General features: G+C 40.7%; 1 protein-coding gene across 7 annotated transcripts in view; it reads left to right on the top strand.

Moving 5' to 3' along the window:
- adamts14 (ADAM metallopeptidase with thrombospondin type 1 motif, 14) overlaps positions 1 to 21,533 on the top strand; it is a 203,173-nt gene that overhangs the window by 164,548 nt on the left and 17,092 nt on the right. For all 7 annotated transcript variants that reach the window (XR_015754287.1, XR_015754286.1, XM_087982533.1 and 4 more), the window contains exons 8-14: positions 3,408 to 3,551; positions 8,593 to 8,725; positions 9,990 to 10,103; positions 10,980 to 11,128; positions 12,857 to 13,032; positions 14,031 to 14,164; positions 14,941 to 15,064. Coding sequence is in view for 5 of the 7 variants with exons in the window: in XM_087982533.1 (XP_087838659.1) it covers positions 3,408 to 3,551; positions 8,593 to 8,725; positions 9,990 to 10,103; positions 10,980 to 11,128; positions 12,857 to 13,032; positions 14,031 to 14,164; positions 14,941 to 15,064 (974 nt within the window). In the remaining 2 variants the exon portion in view is untranslated. The remainder of the gene's footprint in view (positions 1 to 3,407; positions 3,552 to 8,592; positions 8,726 to 9,989; positions 10,104 to 10,979; positions 11,129 to 12,856; positions 13,033 to 14,030; positions 14,165 to 14,940; positions 15,065 to 21,533) is intronic.

The following is a 21,533-nucleotide window of genomic DNA, read 5'->3' as shown; positions in this document are numbered from 1 at the left end:
ACCACTGAAGCTGATTAAGGAGAAATTGATGGATCAGAGTTCAGACATCACATATTTAGACTATCTGTGAAATTTTAGGGAGAGATTAAGTGGAGAAGGTGAGTTGGTTAGACAGCATTTAAAAGTAGCACAGCATGTGATGAAACCGGAAGCAGACAAGAAATCAAAAATTTGTAGTTCGCTGTAGGAGATAAAGAGCTGGTATTACTACCAGTGGTCGGTAAACCTTTAAAGGCCAAGTTTAGTGGACCTTATCAAATCAAAAAGAAATTAAGTGACATGAATTATTTGATAAGAATGTCAGATAGAAAGAAATCTCGCTGTGAGTGTCATGTGAATATGCTCAAAAGGTATTTTGATAGGGAAGGAAAGCATAGAGTCATAGTCATAGAGATGTACAGCATGGAAACAAACCCTTTGGTCCATACCGACCAGATATCCCAACAAATACTAGTCCCACCTGCCAGCACTTGGCCCATATCCCTCCAAACCTTTCCTATTCATATACCCATCCAAATGCCTCTTAAATGTTGCAATTGTACCAGCCTCCAACACTTCCTCTGGCAGCTCATTCCACACAGGTACCACCCTCTGTGTGAAAAAGTTGACCTGTAGGTCTCTTTTATAACTTTTCCCTCTCACCCTAAACTTATGCCCTCTAGTTCTGGACTCCCCAACCCCAGGGAAAATACTTTGCCTATTTACCCTATCCTTGCCCTTCATAATTTTGTAAACCTCTATAAGGTCACCCCTCAGCCTCAGAGAAAACAGCCCCAACCTGTTTAGCATTTCCCTATAGCTCAAATCCTCCAACCCTGGCAACATCCTTGTTAATCTTTTCTGAACCCTTTCAAGTTTCATAGCATCTTTCCGATAGGAAGGAGACCAGAATTGCACGCAATATTCCAACAGTGGCCTAACCAATGTCCTGTACTCAATACTCTGACCAATAAAGGAAAGCAAACCAAACGCCTTCTTCACTATCCTACCTATCTGTGACTCCACTTTCAAGGAACTATGAACCTGCACTCCAAGGTCTCTTTGTTTAGCAACATTCCCTAGGACCTTACTATTAAGTGTATAAGTCCTGCTAAGATTTGCTTTTCCAAAATGCAGCACCTTGCATTTATCTGAATTAAACTCCATCTGCCACTTCTCAGCCCATTGGCCCATCTGGTCCAGATCCTGTTGTAATCTGAGGTAACCCTCTTCGCTGTCCACTACACCTACAATTTTGGTGCCATCTGCAAGCTTACTAACTGTACCTCTTATGCTCACGTCCAAATCATTTATGTAAATGACAAAATGTAGAGGACCCAGCATTGATCCTTGTGGCACTCCAATGGTCACAGGCCTCCAGTCTGAAAAACAACCCTCCACCACACCCTCTGTCTTCTACCTTTAAGCCAGTTCTGTATCCAAATGGCTAGTTCTCCCTGTATTCCGTGAGATCTAACCTTGCTAATCATGGGGAACCTTGTTGAATGCCTTACTGAAGTCCATATAGATCACATCTACCACTCTGCCCTCATCAATCCTCTTTGTTACTTCCTCAAAAAATTTAATCAAGTTTGTGAGACATGATTTCCCACACACAAAACCATGTTGACTATCCCTAAGCATAAGGAGAATGTGTTACTGGTTACAACACAGTGAAGAACCAAGTTCTGCTGATTCTGAATTGGATATTCCCCAAATTAAGTTGGACAATGTGACAGTTCTCAAACATTGGGATAAATTGTTGGGATACCTTCCAGGGGAAAATTGAAATGACCTGAAAGTGTTATTACAATGACATGGAGAGATATGTGGGAGTAAACTGGAGAGTGTTAATCTGATAGTGCATGATATAGATATAGGAATACTGTTCTAGTTAAGCAACATCCTTATAGACTTAACTCTCTGATGTTGGAGGCAGCGACGGGGACAAGTTTGGTCCCATTGCAGAACTGAAGCACTGACAGCAGTTGCATTGGCGAGGTCGGCCCAGCGTGAGCTCATGGCAATGGCAGCATTGGTGGAGGTGAGATGGCACTGGAGAGCGGCAACAATGCAGTGAAGTGTGGTTGCAACAATGTTTCACCGGTTTAATAGCACAGACTCGAGACGTCGGGGTGGAGGAACCTGGATGAGCTGAATAGAAGTGGGAGCTGTTCCAAAAACCACTTAACTTTATTGAGATTAGACTTTCAGATGAACTTTATTGTTTTATCTTTGTGGCTTTATATTCTGTGTTTTGGTTTATTTTCTGTGTTTTAAGATGCCGCTGTAGAATGGTGACAGTGAACAGTACTTTTCACTGTATTGATAATAAATATTAGTGACAATTTATAAATCAAATCAAGTTATGGAGGGCATAGGTAGTTGTGCTCAGTGATCAATAGAGTCGCAACTTTACGAAACCAAGATTTATCTCAGAGAGCAAGTGTGAGTGATGTTGTTGGTAGCTGAATCTGTAAGATAAGTTGTCAGGAGAATTGGAAATCTTGCTTAAATGACATTAAAATATGGTCATTTCAACTCTGGCACCTCAGTTTGAACACAGCTCATATTCACTGTTCTACTAAGAAGCATTCTTCAGTAAATGACACTGGGCTGATTAGATCCTTTTGTAGGCCAGAGTGATAAAATTGCACAATGCCCCATCATAATTGTTGGCCAGTCCCACTCACGGAGCACAGTAAGAGCAATGTAGGAAGTGGCAGGCAGCTGTAGTGAGAAGGGGGAGGGTATGCATACCATAGACTGCTGCTTTACGATTGTAACAAGAGCTCTGCTCTTAATTTGTCAGAGGTCCAACTGTCCCATGAGTAACGACGTTGACTCCTGATGCAAAAAGAAGGTCTCTGCTATCAACCTAAATATTCGAAGCAAGCTATTCATTTAACTGGTTGGCATGGTTCTTACAGATTTGTATTGCAGTCAGAGAAAATCTAATTTGAGAACACGGTCCTTAAATTACACTGTGACACACTGGTTATGATTTGTTGTAGTGAGTTATGTGCTGAACCTGAAATTCAACCCACAGGATGTGGGGGTGGGGAGGGGAGGGTGGAGCATTGAATTTGTCAGGAAACCAGTATTGATTAAATAGGGGAAACTGGAGGATGTGACTGATAAGTGGTTGCAGAGAAAAGCAATCTGTTAAATGTCATATTTTCTTGTTTACTGAACAGTAATATGAGAACGGTGACCCAAGTGCCTAATCTGATATTTCTGGCTTGGGTTGGTTAAAGGTCTTGCAAATTGTGTTTATCTCTAAAACTAGTTGAATTGTTTCTGCTTTAAATGTAACTATGCAGCAGTCTTGAATTTGCATCGAAATATATGGTTTGCAGTGTGCAACGTTCTGATGAATTTTGTGGTTAAATGGATTTCCAAAATGATTGACATGTGCTTGCTAACAGTTTAGGGATGGAGCATGACGGGCAAGGTAATCGCTGTGCTGACGAAACGAGTATGGGCAGCATCATGGCCCCCCTTGTACAGGCTGCGTTCCATCGCTATCATTGGTCTCGCTGCAGCAAGCAGGAACTCAGTCGATACATACAGTAGGTGGTTGTATTTGGTACCGTAACCATCTGTGAAAGTCTCTACTATAGTTCCACATTTTACTCGAGCATATATATTGGTGAAATTAATCAAAACATTAAAATGTCACTGGATCACTGTTGCATCATCTAATTTATAATTGTCAAATACAGCCCGTTGGTTACAATTGAGTATAAATTCATCTTATTCTGCAGGTACTTGAGGAATGCAGAGCACGTTATGCCCAGAGTTAAATCATTGGTTCCTAATTCACTCATTATTCAAGGATAAGAGAGTTGACATGCATGCCCATTGCTCCATTTCTTGGTTTTCGAATGCTGGTTAATTTTTTTAGTGTTGGGGACTGACTGCAGCTACATGGAAGACCAAAAAAAATAGAAGCAAGAATTGTCCATTTGAACAGACTCCATCAAATCAATCATGTCTCTCCTCCATCTTCCTGCTGAATCCACATATTCCTTTTGTGCCCAACAAACTGCTGACCTCACTCTTGAGTAACCCCGATGTCTGAGCATTCCCGGCTCTCTGGGGTAGAGAGAGGCAAAGATTCACAACCCTTTGAACAAATTTCTCCTCAGTCGTAAATGACCAACTTCTTATTCCGAACTGCAACCTTATCTTCTAGATTCCCGAACGGGGAGGCTTGTTGTCTTAACTTCTTTCTTGCCCTGTCCAAGGAAAGCAAGTCTAACGCAGTCAATTGCTGTCCCTCTCACTCTATATCAGCAATGTGGTATAAGGGGTCATTGACAGTGCAGTCAAGCAGTGGTTGCATGGCAACAACCTGCCCACAGATGCTCAGTTTATGTTCTGCCAGTATGCTCCTGTTCCAGAACTCATTACAGCAAGAAGTGGACTGCAGAGAGCTGAGGTGTGAATGACTGCCCTCGACGCAAGGCAGCAATTGGCCGAGTGTGGCATCAAGGAGCCCTTGCAAAACTAGAGTCAACGGGAGGAAGTTCTCTGTGGTTGGGGCCATACCTGCAGGTGTGGCTGTTGGAAGTCAGTCACCTGAGCTCCATAGCACCTCTGCAGGAGTTCCTCAGCCCTAATCACCTTAAGCCGCTTCAATAATGACCTTCCCTCCATCATGGAGTCAGAAGTGGGGATGTCTGCTGATGACTGCACAATGCTTAGCACCATTTGTGACTATTCAATATGGAAGCCAAAATACAGCAAAACCTGGGCAGCATTATATCCTTCAACAGCATCGTCAAACCCATAACTACTACGATCTAGGAGGATATGGGCACAGATGCAAGGAACCTGCAAGTTCCCCTCCCAGCCTTAAGCCATCCCTCTTGGAATTATATCACTATCCCTTCACTGCCTCTGAGTCAAATTCCTAGAACTCCCTTCCAAACAGCAGTGTGGGTATCCCTAAGGACTGCAGTGATTCAACAAAGCAGCTCACTACCATCTTCTCAAGGACAGTTTGAAGTAGGCAAAAAATGCCGCGACAGTGATGCCCCTGTCCTATGAATGAAGAATGAAAAAAGCTTGCTCATGCACTCTGCAGTCCTTGTTCTCAGTTGCACAGGTAACAAGTACCTCATTCCTATCTGTTAACGGTCAAGGGCCAAGATGTCAACATTCCATACTCTGGATTCCCGTATCTCCTAGATTAGTAATCACAGCCTCTTGTCGCTGACCATGACCAGATTAGAAGTTTCACTTACCGTAAGGCCTATGCGTACAATTTGGAACAGTGTGTCCAGATAATTTTCCCCCGCAACAATTTGAGCCAAATGCTTTGAGCTGCAGTTACATACCTTGGGTATAGTTGTCTGGGGACACGTGCTTTCCACACATTCCTACATGCTACGGTTGTGACACATCCATCAACCCTGCCATTTCAACCTTTATTTATTGACTTAATTAGTTACTAATTTGGTAAAGATGAGAGGTTAAACTTTACAAAAGTAGATGCCTGGGCATATCTGTGGAATTTTCAACTGGGCTTTAGACTATAGTTAATACAGTGAAGCTCCAAAAATATACACGTGCCACTTACTGAATTGTGCTGTCTCCTCAAATATGCTGCATAGATTTGCATTGGTCCAAAAGCCGAAGTCACCTTCCACCAGAGCAGACTGTGTAGTGTAATAACTTCAATTGTGAGTGGTCAGTTTCCAATCTTGTGCTGCTGGATAGTGGGGATTGATTGCATGATCCATTTAACATTTGTTCGTAACTTGTAACAGTTAATGGTAGGGCCCCGAGGAGTGTTATTGTACAGAGGGACATAGGGCTGCAAGTTCACAGTTCCTTGAAAGCAGCATTGCAGGTAGACAGGGTGTGAAGAAGGCATTTGGCACACTTGCCTTCATTGGTCAGAATATTGAGTACAGAAGTTGGGACATCATGTTGCAGCTGTAGAAGACATTGATGAGGCCACTTTTGGGATACTGCATTCAATTCTGATAGTCCTGTTTAGGAAGGATGTTGTTAAACTAAAAAGGGTGCAGAAAAAATTTACAAAGGATGTTGCCAAGACTGGAGGGTTTGAGTTATAAGGAGATGCTGGATAAGTTGGGACATTTTTTTCCTTGGAGCATTAGAAATTGAGGGGTGACCTTATAGAGGTTTATAAAATCATGAGGGAAATGGATAAGGTGAATGGCCAAGGTCTTTTTCAAAGGATAGGGAAGTCCACAACTAGAGGGGATGGGTTTAAGGTGAGAGGGCAACGATTTAAAAGGGACCTGAGGGGCAACTTTTTCACACAGAGACTGGTGTGTACGTGGAATGAGCTGTCAGAGTAAGTGGTAGAGGTGGATACAATTACAACAGTTAAGAGACATTTGGACAGGTACATGAATAGGAAAGGTTCTGTGGGATGTGGGCCAAATGCAGGCATGGGACTAGTTATGTTTGGGATACCTGGTCGGCACAGATGAGTTGGACTGAAGAATCTGTTTTCATGCTCTTTGACTCTAATTCACAAACATGCATTCAATGTATTGGAAGTGTGTACTTGGAAACCTTCTTGTCACAACAATGTAGCCATAAGTGAATTGCTTGTATTTTGATAACATATAAGAGTACCTGAAATTATGACTTATATAGCTACCATTGGTAAATTTAGCAGGTTTGAAATCCCAAATAGATGTCCAGAATCTTACAACACTAAAGATGGAATTTGGCCTGTATTTGCTCTTTGAAAGAGATGTCATGGTTCATCACAGATGAATGCTTCATGCGTGTACCCCTCATCCTTGATTCCCTTTTTAAGCTCCTTTAAAGTGATTATGCAGTCAGCTTCCGTTATCTTCTCAGAACAGTCCGATCCAGATAGCTTCCCATCTGAAAATATTCCTCATCTCCCCTTTAAATTACTTGCTAATTTTTTTAAATCTGCAACCTGTCGTTATCGTCCCAATTTTTAAAATCTATCTGCACTATCAAAACTTCAAAGATCCCTGGCTAGAACAGAAGCTGTGTCAAACGTGTGTTTTTACCCAGTGTGTGCTTTACACTGTCCTACAGCAAGCCTCACTATAGAAATGTAACCTTGCTGAATTTGCCTTTTAACTTGTAACATGTTAACCTGGAAGATTGTGATAAACAATACAACTCCCAGATAATAAGATAATAATACTTCTGATAATAAGGACAATAAGGTTCATCAAAGATTAGGAAATCTAGTTCTAGCAACTCTGGTCTCTTCTTAACGACAACTTCAACTAGAATAGAGAAAGATATGAGGATGTTTGATAGGAGTGTTTTTAGTTATGAAGGCTTATGGAATAGCAAATAGTGAAAGTCTGTTTCCTGTTGTTAGAAACAAAATTCAATAAAGTTTAGACGAGACCACCAAAGCTGGAAACAAGACAATTTATTCTACAATCTTGCAAGAAAGGACCCCAATTGCAGAAAGCAATTGAAGTGATGATTATTCAAACTATTATACAGTCATACTTTTGAGCGATATGAGGTCACCTCTTCCGATCCCTACATTACCCAATCTTTCTTGCTATTTCGTCTCTGCCCATCTATGCTCCACGCCTATTGCCCCCTTCTTTCCAAATTGACAACTTTCCCCCTTGCACGTGCTGTCATAAGGCTAAATCTTATCTCGATGTTCCCTTTGTAACTTCTTTCATTGTCCATAGGTACATTCCACTCTTGTACATACATCTTAACAATGTATCTTTTTCATGCTTCGCTTATATGTTTCAGTAATCTTAGCTTTTTGCTGAAACTGTTATTTTAAACATTATGGTAAAAGGAATTATTTTCTTTAATAAATCTACATTAAAGTTAGTACTTAATTATCCATAATTATGCACTGAAAAGTAGAGATACTCTTCCCTAAATACCTGCAGAGTTAACAGTTCTCTTGTTGTACCCCTTTTCTGTATGCTTTTTCTATATCTGCAAAAACAACACTTTTCCCCATTTCTAACACTGTGGTTAATAGATCAATAACAGTTTAAGAATGTTGTAGAGAATTAAGAAAGGCAGTCAGTGGACATTTCTCTGAAAAGAATTTGTAGGAGAAGGAGATAGTTTGCTGTAGGGAATTATTGAGATAGAGACCATCGGCAGCTAAGTGTTTATAACAGGAACTCAAGAGTTTTCGGATTAGCTTTGGCTTGCTACAACAAAGATTTAGCAGAAAGAGAATAGCTTGAGTTGCTGCATGTTCTGTAGTTAACGATTGTGCTCAAAACAAGATGGTGGAGCAGTTGAGTCAAGGTCATGTCTTCAGTGTTTGGAGCTAACCAGTGACACAGATAAGTCATGGTCCTCTGAGGTAGATCAAGAATCCAGTAAATGGTAAAATTAGGAGCAACCAGGGTTTATTTCCTTCCTTTTATGTTCTATGTTTTGCTTTCACCACTGCCAACAGTTTTGGAGCTGAGATTAGAAGTCTCAGACAGAACATCAGGACAATGGGTAATTCTAAACTGCTGAGTCTGTCTTCAACAACAAATAGATGATTTCTTTTGATATGAAACAATGTTAATTGTTTAAAACAACATAAAATCTGATTGGAATTTGTATGACTCATATCTCTCACATGGTTTCCATTAGTTCCTATGACTGCCTGCTGGATGACCCATTCGAACACAAGTGGCCAAAGTTACCAGAACTTCCAGGAATTGACTACTCCATGGATGAGCAGTGTCGGTTTGATTTTGGAGTTGGATACAAAATGTGTACAGCTGTAAGTATTGTTTTTTTCTCCTGGCCTTATTGGACATCCTCTTACATTTTTACTTTTAATTGCATTTGAAATTTCTAATAAAAAGCAATAAAACTATTTTGGACATGCTCTCTTTTGAGAAAGTTGCTGCGGAGTAAACATTTTGGTCCTTGCCTTCCATACTGATACATACATATCTAGTTTAAATAGGCCTCATTGAGAATGTTGTATCCAGTGTTGCTTCCATAGAACTGTAGAAAATAGGAGCAGGAACAGGTGATTTATCCCCTTGAGATCACTTTGCCCTTCAATGTGATCATATTTGATCCAACTCTACTCTGTTGCTACTTTCTCCACATATTCTTTGACTCCTTTAACCCTAAGAACTATATCTAACTTCTTCTTGATAGTATTCAATGTTTTGGCCTTAACTGCTTTCTTCAGGACATTCCAAAGGCTCACCGTTCTCTGGATGAAGACATTTCTCCTCATCTCAGTCTGAAATGGCTTCCCCTATTACCTTAGGCTGTAACTCCTTATTTTGGACTCCCCAGTCATTGAGAACAGCTTTCCCTTAGACAGTGGGTGAGATAGAAGCTTTAGAAAGGCCATTAGCCTGAAGCTCACCTTATAAAGGGTAAATTATAATTGTAGCATTTGAAATTGATCTTCCTAACCTTTTCAAACAAATGCGTGGTCACAGAGATTCAATTAAGAGTTAATAAACTGAGGGGACTAGACTGTCATTTAGATGGACAATTTGAGTTAGGTACATATGCAAATATTATGTTATGTTATATAAATAAAGACCTAAAATGGGGAATGGGTTCCTTTGTACTAGAGGTTCAATACCTTCAACAACAAGTTGCTATTTCATACGTTTGGTAAAAGGTGTTGGATGAATTCCTAAAAGAACAGTGGGATTTGCTTCCTGGCCATCTGTAGTCTCCTTAGGATCGTTTTGATTGACTTTGAGAAATCAGAAAAGACATTTTCCAAATCTTCAGCAATACCCCATCCCATCCCAGCACAGCACAGCTACGTCTCTCTCAGCATTTTCAGGAAGTTAAGTTTTGTCTCCCCGAGGAGATAACATAAATGACAGCTGGGACTATAATGGATTTGATGCTTAGTTACAACACAATTGTTTGAGATTGAATTGTTGCATCTGTTGGTCTTTTTGTACTGTTATTTTCATTTCTTCAGTTGTTTTTTTATACCATTTGGAGCAACTACCTATCGCAGGATCGCACTCAGTTGAAATCTATGTTTATCCCTATCACAGTTCCGAACGTTTGATCCATGCAAACAGTTATGGTGTAGCCATCCTGATAACCCCTACTTCTGCAAAACTAAGAAGGGCCCACCACTCGATGGAACAGAGTGTGCATCTGGAAAGGTAAAAGACCAATTTGCATATCAAAAAGAAATGTCAGGGAGGTGATATCTGTTGCAAGAAACACCTGATGAGTCATTGTGTCCCAGTGTTAATCAGTCTAACTTTATATTGACCTTCCATAGAGTTCTTGTGGTGCAGTGGTAGTGTCCCTATCTCTGAGCCAAAGTTGGTCCTGGACGAATGTCATAACAAGTTCAAACAGACTGATTAAAATAACTATATTGACCTTCCAATAAATAAAGCCCTTATTGATCAAGCACCTGTATTTGCAGACAAAAGAAACCACTTTGGGCAAAATTACTTTATAAGCTGAAAATGGTGGAGATATGCAACAGTTCTGACTTTGTCTGAAATGAGAATTTATCATTGGTCAGTTTGTTAAAAGGGGAAGGGGACAAGCATATTCAAACCCAATGGCAAAGAAGCCCTATGTACACAAAACCTGAGGAAACTGAATTGGACATTTTCTTGCAATCTTATTAGGTTTGGTTTGTTCCTCAGTGCATTAACTGTTAGTACTTTTGCAAAATTTATAACTAGTAATGAGATCCAAGATTCAAATTTTCTGAATCCCTGAAGTTTTTATATTATTATCAAAGACGATTTTGTGTAATTTTTGCTAGTTTTCAGTTCGAAAAAATCCATGTGACAGGAAGCTGAGTCATGGAGGACAGCTCAGCACATGTGGCCTGAGCGATTGTCCACCTGTTGAACTTAATGGGGTAATGGTTGTTAAGGTTACAAATGTGGATTCCTGTTCGCCAGTCTCAAATTTCTGAAATACACTCCTCTGCAGCGGGGATGTAAATCTGCAATGTTACCTGGCAGTGCCCAGCAGCAAGTCCTGAAGGTGATTTAATGACTTGTACTTTTCAGTGGTGTTTCAAGGGTCACTGTATTTGGAAGACTTCAGATCAGTTATACAGTCAGGATGGAAGCTGGAGTTCCTGGACAAGGTTTGGATCATGCTCGAGAACCTGTGGTGGGGGAGTGCGTTTCCGCAGCCGACAGTGCAGCAATCCTCCGTAAGTTTGCATTAGTTAGCACGTGGCTGCATTGCTTTTCCACAGTGATCGGCTTAACTTGGCCAGCTGTTCTGAGGATCACGTAACTGGTTGTCTTAATTTGTATTGCTGAGTCCACATGCTAACTGGCAGGAAAACCCTGGGCTTTGTGCATGGGAACTTACTGGTAACATTGCAAATACCAACAGAGAGCTAATAGATCGAACTGCAGTCATTCAATCCAGAATAATGCACAATTTTAACTTCAAACCTCTTGGCAATGTTCCATTCTTGTTTCAAGGCTAGGAGTTGATGTCAAACAAAAGTTGCTTCACAATGATCTAAAAGTTTGAGTTATCCACTAAAATAAAACAAAGAACTGTGGATTCTGGTGATCCGAAACAAGCAAAAGCAGAAATTAGGAGTTTTTCACTTCTGTGCTCCACCAGCCTCTGTCTTCCCCTTCCCCTTTAATGGGCCGCTGAATGGAGAGACAGAATCACCAGCTACAATGGCTTATACATCTTGCATATTTTTAAAAATAAACTCATCAAGTGACTGTTACATTAACTGCAATACATGGTTTTGGTTGAAGCTATATTAAGCAATAGCCATGATCATTTGTTTTGCTGTATGCATTCACATATAGTTCATTTGTTTTTTATTTGTTCGTGGGATGTGGGTGCCACTGGCTATACCACCAATTATTGCCCATCGCTCGTTACCCTTGAGAAGGTAGTGATGAGCTGCCGTCTTGAACTGCTGCAGTCCATCTGGAGGGTAGGTACACCACAATGCTATTAGGAAGAAAATTCAAAGATGTTGACACAGGCATAGTGAAAGAATGGTATCCAAGTCAGGATAGCGAGAGATTTAGGATGTGATTTAAAGTAGATGGAGTTCCCTGTTGTTTGCTGCCCTTAACTTTCTGGGTGGTGGAGGTCATGGGTTTGGAAGGTCTGTAGAGCATTGGTGAATTTCTACAGTATCTTATACACATTGCTGGTACTGAGCACTAGTGGTGGAGGGAATGGATGTTGAATTATTCCCTCCTTGTTCAAGATCATTTCTTGCTATTATGTTATCTCTGTTTCATACTAACCTAATTAATAAAGGCTCATGGTTACAGTGGTTATTGCATTGTTCAGAGTTGTTTCAAATTCCATTTGCAATGGTTTAGTTTATAATTTAGCAACTACAAAATCAATTTTATCCAACAAGATCCCAAAAGCAGCATGGAAATGGCCAACCTACTGTTGGCGAAGCTGATTAAGAAAGGAATGCTAGTTCTGGTTTTGAAAAAACATAGTGCTTCAACATCCATCTGCACCACAGCAAGATCAGTTCAGAAGCTTGGTTTTATTCCTTGAAGGAAAAACTATATTTATGACATTGCAGCACTTAAAGAAATATGTCAAGCTCAATTATGTGCTTCAGCAGTGACTGAACTCTCAGGCTCTGACTCAGGAAAAGGAGATATGAACTGAGGTAATTTGATTAGTATTGCATTTTGGCCCTGTGCCTTATAACATTAGGATCGATCGGAAAATGATAACGCACACTTTTACTCTCTGGTTGCATCGATTCCAACACAGAGCATTGCATCAACAACAATTTTAGCTGTCTCTAGCATAAAATAAACCCTTTCTAAATGACCAAGATAGCAAAAGTACAACTTTCAGTAAACAGATTGCAGGATGAGGTAAGATTATGGATCATGCCATTGATTTGCTTGTGTTTTCTCTGCAGTCCTGCGTACGGTGGCCGGGAGTGTCCTGGTCCCAGTTTTGAATACAAAGTCTGCAATTCTGAAGATTGCTCAGGGCCCTATGAAGATTTCCGGGCTCAGCAGTGTCAGCAAAGAAACTCCTATTATATTTACCAGAATGTCAAGCATACTTGGCTCCCTTATGAGCATCAAGATGGTAACTTTTCTTTTCAGACTGTGTATTTGTGATCAATTTTCATAATTAGACAACCCAACCAGAGAAACATTAATATCTCAGACACTACAGGTATGATATCCTGGATGGATACTAATTCAGTGATTTAGTGCACATAGAGAGCTCTTCAACTTTGACCTTTTGGTGAGGAGCTTCACCGAGCAGAAACAAATGTAAAATCAGATGGAGTTTGCACATGATTTTCCTACAGTAATGTTAAATGGTCAAAAAATCAAACAACAGCACGCATCCACATTTCCTGTATATGCAGCCAGCTGCCAAAATTGAAAATATGTTTCTATGAAGTACACTACCTGAAGTAACTTGTACAAAACTGCATTGCAATGAATTACATGCAATAGTGAGAGTACTCGAAAGGATTCTGAGACTACTCAGAGTTATGTGATCTCAATAGCACAGTTTTGCTCACTAAACTAAACATTATATGTACCAGCAATAGGCAAACTGTGTACATTATATTCCATGCAGTCTGTCCACTCCTATCTCACCAAATGCCAGTTCCCAGTCCTGAGGTTAAACGGCTAAGAGTGGGACCATTCCAGTGACATTGCAAAAGCAGTTGAAAACAGATGCATCATCAAACTGTTTTTATTTACCAGTAATTTATTGTACTCAGCCTTAAGGAGAGATGTCGTTTCTTCCACTGCATTCTCAGTGATTCCAGGAAAGCTCGGATTTGGTATATGGGTCATATGTTACATACATATTTCTCTGTGGTGGAGTTCTTCCTTTTATTAAGGTATTGTACCCTGAGAACAGTGCCATTGGTGACATATTTTAAAATTATATTGTTCAAAAATTAAAAGGCATGCATATTGTACAAGAGAGAAAACACACAGGAATGAAGTAAGGCTAAAACCATGTCTTAGATTTTTCTAATTCTTTTATGCTTTGCTTTTTGTTTCTTTTGCCAATATAAACCTCCATTTTGATCTTCTTTCCCAATCGACAAATTATAGAGGCTCAAAAATGTGAATTAATCTGTCAGTCCAAGGAAACGGGAGATGTGGTGTTCATGAATCAGGTTGTCCATGACGGTACACGTTGCAGTTATAAAGATCCCTTCAGTGTTTGTGCTCGAGGAGAATGTGTGGTATGTGTTCATTACTGGGTACTCTGATCTGTGCCTGGGAAGTTATGCATGCTCAATTTCAAATGGCTGTGAACTCTGGAATTCCCACCCTAAACTTAGCCACAGCATTATCACATATTAAGGCACCCTCAAGTATCTCCTTAACCAAGCTGTTGGTCAACTGTCCCTAATACCTCAAAATGGTTAGAATAACAGTTCTGCCAACCGCCATGGAATATTTTTTCTAGTCTATACAAATGGAAGTATTTAGGATGAATACGATTTGTCCGCATTGAGGGGTCACCTTTCAGAGATTTATAAAATCATTAAGCGTATAGATAAGGTGAATGGCAAATGTCTTTTCCCTAAGGTGGGGGGATTTCAAGCCTTAGGGGGTATATTTTTATGGTGAGAGGAGAAAGATTTGAAAAAGATATGAGGGGCAATTTGTTTTTACATGGAGTAATTCGTGTTTAGAATGAACTTCCAGATGAAATGGTGGATGTGGGTACAATTACAATGTTTAAAAGACATTTGGATAAGTACATGAATAAGAAATGTTTAAAGGAATGTGGGCCAAGCGCAGGCAGATGGGGCTAGTTTAGTTTGGGATTATGGTTGGCATGGACTGGTTTGACTGAAGGGTCAGTTTCCATGCTGTTTGACTCTAGGGCTCTATGACTCTATGGTGCATGCGAGGTTTTTTTAAAATTTGTGTTTATCTAACCCCTTGCACAGTTTTCAATTCTGTTAAGGGATGGAGATTCTGACACTATTGAATTATTATCCTTTTGAAGCTTGTGGGCTGTGACAAGGAAGTTGGTTCCTTTAAGCAAGAAGATAAATGTGGTGTCTGTGGTGGTGACAATGCACATTGTCGAACAGTGAAAGGGACCATTACCAAGACTCCTAAACGAACAGGTGAGTTAAAACTCCCCATCTGGTTCAATGTAAGTTATTTGTATGTACATGTGACACTGAAAAATAAACATGCCTCCACTTGTTTAAATATGTTTACCATCTTACTCTGAATGATTTTTCTTCATTTATAACAGTGCTGAAATATCATCAGATTGAGAGCAGCAGATTTTATATAGTCAAGGTTTCAATATGACTTGTACTCTTATGTGACCAAGTCGATCAGTATTCTCCCCTGCATTGTACCAGAAACTTGGTAAATCAGTCCAAGAGACTTCGCTTAGGTTCACCCTTGCTGTAGGTTGTGTTTGTTTCTCTAATTAATATCTTGAGATTTCACAATGTTACTTATGGATTAAGAGGCACATGTTGGGTTACCAGAAACTAAACTGAACTAGCCATATAAATACAGTGGCTTCAAGAGCAGGTCAGAGGCTAGGAATACTACAATGAGTAGCATACCTCCTGACTCCCCAGAGCCGGTCCATCATCCACAAAACACAAGTCAGGAGTGTGGTGGAAAAAGCCCCATTTACGTGACTAAGCACAGCTCCAACAATACTCAAGAAACTTGACACCATCCAGCCTGCTTATTTGGCGCACACCCACAAACTTTCACTTTCTCCACCACCAGGGTCTGGTAGCAGCAGTTAATACTATTTACAAGGTGCACTAGAAAAATTCTCCAAGGCTCCTTAGACAGCTCCTTCCAAATCCACAACCCCTGTCATCTAAAAGGTCAAGGTAAGCAGTTACGTGAGAACACCGCCCCCTGCAAGTTCCTCTTCCAGCCATTCACCATCTTAACTTGGAAATATATCGTTGTTCCTTCAAGCCAAAATCCTGAAATTCCCTCCGTAATTGCATTGTGGGTCTGTCTATAGGAGATGGACTGCAGTAGTTCAAGAGAGAAGCTCATCACTACCTTCTCAAAAACAGCTAGGGGTGGGCATTAAATGTATCCACATCCCATGAGTGAATAATCTCAAGAATTTAAGATTAATTCAGAGCTGACAAACAGGGCTGCAGATCAAGTAGTTAGTTGAGGTTGTCGAGCAACACTAATCTGTGGGCTGTCGTGTGAAGTAGAGAGATAGGGACTGCCCAATGCACTCTGTATTTGGTAGTCCTCTACATTACTTTGTGTTGTTATTTGCCTTAACCCCCCAAAATCAGCAACATCCCTAATTCACGTTATAATAATTTTGAATAAGTATGGTAGTCATCCTAAAGAATTTTATGGAGAAGAAAGAGGTGGCAAACTACAGGAGGAAGAATGTAGGAGGTGACCAGAGACATGGCCATAGAAATAGGTTTCAAGGAGATGAGGGAAATAGAAAAATACAGGTATGTAGAGAGCATACTGTATCACTTTATCCTGAAAATTTCTATTGGCCAACCATAGCCTTCTGGGTGAAAGAGATTCAGATTTTTAGAGTCTGTGATTTTACTCTGAAATGGCAAAACTCTGATTTTAGAAGTTATGCTCTCACGTTGATCTCTTTGTATTTAGTCTTGAACTATCTTGACTACTTTTGGCACTATAGATTAAATTCATACAAACAGACCTTATAATTAAACCTGTGTGCTCAGATATCATTATCATGAATTTTCATGTTCTCCTCCCAAGGCCAATATTTTGTTCATGAAACAAAAAAAAATGAAAGAACTGTGGAGACTGGAAATTTGAAACAAAAACAGAAATTGCCGGAAAATCTCAGCACGTCTGGCAGCTTCTGTAGAGGGAAATCAGAGTTAACATTTTAGGTTCAGTGACCTTCCGTCAGAACTGAATCAGATCATTTGATGCATCTGATCTGCCCAGTTGTTTTAATTGGACAGCAGTTTTGTGCAGTTTACAGCCTGCAGGCTCTGTGCCTGTACTGTTGGTCTTTCTGCTTCATCCACTGTCAGGCTTCTGTTTATACATTCACTCTCCTCCACCAAGTTTATTTCTCCACACATTTTGAATCCGATGGTGATCTGCAGTTTCACTACTGGTTTTCTGATGTGCAACTGATTCTCCTCACATCTGATCTTCATTCCAATGGAAATTACCAACCGTTCATTCCCCAGTATATTTTCCTGTGTATAATTTGTGGATTCACTCAGCCACTTCATATCTCTGAACCTGTACATCAGTTTGCCAATGTTTCATATTGAGGCCAACTTGACTCTATCACTTCTGACCCAGCAAGGAAGCATAGTGTCATAAAGATGTACAGCTCAGAAATAGACCCTTTGGTTCAACTTGTCCATGTCAACCAGATATTCTACATTAACTTAGTCCCATTTGCCAGCATTTGGCCCATATCCCTCTAAACCCTTCCTAATCATATACCTATCCAGCTGCCTTTTAATTGTTGTAATTATACCAGCCTCCACCACCACCTCTGGCAGCTCATTCCATACATGCATAACCCTCTGTGTGAGGACGTTGCCCCTTAGGTCCCTTTTAAATCTTACCTTTCTCACCTTAAATCTAGGCCCTCTAGTTTTGCACTCCCCTATCCAGGGCAAAGAAAGCATTGCATTTCACCCTATCCATGTGCCTCATATTATAAGGCTACCTCTCAGCCTGCAACGCTCCAGGGAAAATAGCCCCAAACTATTCAGCCTCACGTGATCTCTTAGCTCCCTCCCAGTGTTTTTCTCCTATTCTGGGAGTAAGCAGGAAATATTTCTAACACACCCTTGCTGCATGCACAAGCTGTGGGACCTAAGCTTTCATTGTGTCCATTTACAAGTGTGTTTTGGCTACTGCTCCAGATTCAAGTTCACGATGCCTTTTTTTCCAATTCTTTCTCTTCATTCTTTTCTCTTTCCCTGTGCCTAATGGACATGACCTCCTTATTAGCAGGAATTCGAACTGCCCATTTACTCTCCTGGAACAGAACAGCACAGGAACAGGCTTTGAGCTCACCGTGCCTGTGCAATCATGCTGTCATTCTGAAATAATCCCATCTATCTTCACATGGTCTATACTCCTCTATTCCTTGCCTGTTCATGAGTCTGTCTAAATACATCTTAAACATTGCTATCATATTTGTTTCTACCACCTCTTCTGGCAGCAGGTTTCACCTATCAACCTCTGTTCAAAAAAGACTAGTCTCACACATAGAACATAGAACAGTACAGCATAGTCACAGACCTTTTGGCTCTCATGTTGTGCCGACCTTTTATCCTACTCTAAGATCAAACTAACTTACATATCCTCATTTCACTATCTTCCATGTGTCTATCCAAGAGTCGCTTAAATGTCCATAATGTATCTACTCTACTACCAATGCTGGCATGCGTTCCACTCTGTGTAAATAATCTACCTCTGACATCTCCCCTAAACCTTCTTCCAATCACCTTAAAATTATGCCCCCTTGTGACAGCCATTTCCACCCTGGGAAAAAGTCTCTGGCTATCTACTTTATCTATGCTTCTCACCATCTTGTACACCTCTATCAAGTTACCTCTCATCCTTCTTCGCTCCATTGAAGAAGGTCCTAGCTCCCTAAACCTTTCTTCATACCAGCCAGGAGTCTCGTTCGCGACCACAGAATCTCCTGTCTGTTCCTTTAACCACTGAATCTCCAATCATTATTGCTCTCCTATGCTCCCCCCACCTTGCCTTCTGAGCCACATCTCCTTTAACGTTTTCCACCGTGACCTTAAAACCGTGTCCCACCTACAATTCCTTCCCCCCCCACCCCCCCAAAAAAAAGCTGGTGCATTCCAATCCAGGCAACATCCTATCTATAGTGTGGCAACTAGAACATCACACAATGCTCCAAACATGGCCAAATTAAATATCCAAGGATACATGTCCTATCGAAAGGTCAGGCAGATGGCCAGAGGGGGTGGGTTGCCTTGTTAGTAAGAACTGAAATTAAATTGATAGCAAGAAGTGATATAGAGTCGAGAGAAATAGAGAATATGTGGCTAGAGTTGAAGAATCACGAAGGGAAAGGCATCCTGATGCGAGTTATTTACCGACGACCTAGCAGTTGTCAGAATGTGGCTTGCCATTCTTCCTACCCTGGTATTTCTTGCCCAGGTGAGTCTTTCTATCTCCTTCTGTTCTCATTTAACCTGTGAAATACTGTTGCAATGAGCTCTGCCATCACCCTTCCCCTTCGTATCTCCCTCCAGAACGTTTGCACACTTTGTCACAAGATCCTTACATTCCATGAACCTATTTTGGCGAATCTTATTGACATCTTGGCTTTGGTGGAAACCTGGGTGAGGTTTGATGACACCTTTCTGCTCTCCGTGCATAAGAAAAATCTCCCACTATTTGCCACGCCCAGTCCATTCCATGGAAATAGGGCTTTTACCGCAAAATAGCACACACCATGATCTGCTCCCCTCCCTACTCTTTTAGCACATGCCTCACTTTGAGTGTCTTAACTTGTTTCACCTTTGTGCCTCTCTTTTAAAGCCCTCATTCTCTACTATCTACTCAAAAGTTGTGGCAGTAATGTCTCTGACAGGCTGTCCTCCCTTGGCCCCTGCTCTGTCATCCTTGGGGATATTTATCTCAATTCATCATGTTCTCTCTCAATTTCAATTCATTGTAGCCCTATCATCCCTTCTCTCCTATCACATTAGGTCCCTAATCAGATTTGTAGCCACTCTTCCCCACTCCCACCCCCAACCCCTCCAACCTCGACTACCAATACCACTTTCAATGTGTGAATAAAAGCTTCACTGTGTGAATTATAGGTAAACCTGCCTTTAATTGCTTATTAATTTCTTCCTTCTTTGTTTTCTTGTTTTTCTTCCCATCACCGTTCTCCCTCCCAATCCTACTTCCTTCTGTGTCCACTCTTGGACAATCTCTCATCCAGTTCACTTAGCTGTATACGTTGAAATTTCTGACTGTTTCACCTTCTATTCACAATGAAACTAGTTATACTGATTCTTTCAACTACATTCTCGTCACCAGCTCTGATATTGTAATTCTTTATTTAAAAAAAAGGTCTATCACCTTAGTTGTAGCCACACACAACAGTCTTGCCCTTATCACCATTAGCACCGTTCCTTAACTACTAGGATTGGAGATTATTGTGTCATGGCTAGTAACTGGTTTAGCCAATCTTTGTCAGACTATCAAATAATTTCTGACACACAAAACACCAATGAGCCCTAGTCTCATCTGTCAAAATTAATATCTGTTCAAAGATTATACCAAAATTCAAAGATTACTTCCAACCTCTCTTCTCTACTCCAAAGTATCATCTTAAACCCTTTTACATTACCTCCTTCACACTCCCCTTTGACAGGTGTGATGATATGATGGACTCAGTCATTATGGCTGAGACTATTCATTACCCTGCCTGTACTGGTTCATTGCCTTATTCCAGCTTACTTGACAAATCTTAATTTAAAGTTGTACCCTACCCTCACCCTAAATTTGATTGTTTGTTTCTCTAATTTCTCTCCTATCTCCCCTCAACAACTTCCCCTCATGGCTCCCTTGTTCATTGACATAATTGATGGAGCTATCTCCTAAGTTGCTGAACTTTAATAACTCTTTCTAATATGTTGTCCTTGCCCTTCTCAAAGGAAAATAGCCCTTGACTCATCCATCCTTGTAGGTAGTACCCATTTTCAAAGTCACTTGCCACTCCACCATCCTCAGACCTGTAGATGGTTCTCAAATCCATCTCCTCCTCCACCATATTTGCAGTTCTTCAATCAATCCCTCATCACAGCACTGAAGCAGTTTTTGATCAGAATTCTAAATAACATACTTTGTGACCTTGTTACCCTTCCTGACTTGTTTGCCGTCTTTTACACAGTTGACTACACCATCCTCTTCCTGCCCTGTAATCTTATTGAAGATTACACAACTGGTTCCATTTTAAGCAGAGTATCACCCACAATGGCTTATTTTACCTCTATGATGTTCTGAAGCATATATCTGGGGTAGTTTCTGATCTGTACTGCCCCTCAGTGACATTGTCTGAAAATACATCAGAAATGAGCTGTTTTCTACACTGTTTGATATACGCTCAGAGATAATGGGTCAGGTTCAACTTTGTTTTATTCATTTATGGAATGTGGGCATTGTTGGCTAGGCCAGCATTTATTGCCCAGATGGCAGTTAGGAGTCAACACTTTACTGTGGGTCTGGAGTCACATGTAGGCCAGACCATTAGGGATAGTAGTTTCCTCCCCTAAAGGACATTAATGAACAGGGTGGGTTTTTCCCTAGTCATCATTAGGCTCTTAATTCCAGATTTTTATTTTAATTCAGACTTCACCATCTGTCATGATGAGATTTGAATTTGTATCCTTAGAACATTACCTGGATCTCTGGATTAATATGAAGAAAGTGAGGACTGCAGATACTGGAGATCAGAGTCGAAGAGTGTGTTGCTAAAAAAGCACTGCAGGTCAGGCAGCATCCGAGGAGCAGGAGAATCGATGTTTTGAGCATAAGCCCTTAGTCAGGGGTGAGGGCCCATTCCTGATG

Source organism: Chiloscyllium plagiosum, unplaced genomic scaffold (genome assembly GCF_037043375.1).
Source record: "Chiloscyllium plagiosum isolate Xiang-an unplaced genomic scaffold, Cpla_swu_hap1 HiC_scaffold_43, whole genome shotgun sequence".
In the NCBI taxonomy this organism is placed as follows: Eukaryota; Metazoa; Chordata; class Chondrichthyes; order Orectolobiformes; family Hemiscylliidae; genus Chiloscyllium; species Chiloscyllium plagiosum.
The sequence above is the reverse complement of the archived record's forward strand: the minus strand, read 5'-3'. Positions and strand labels throughout refer to the sequence as shown.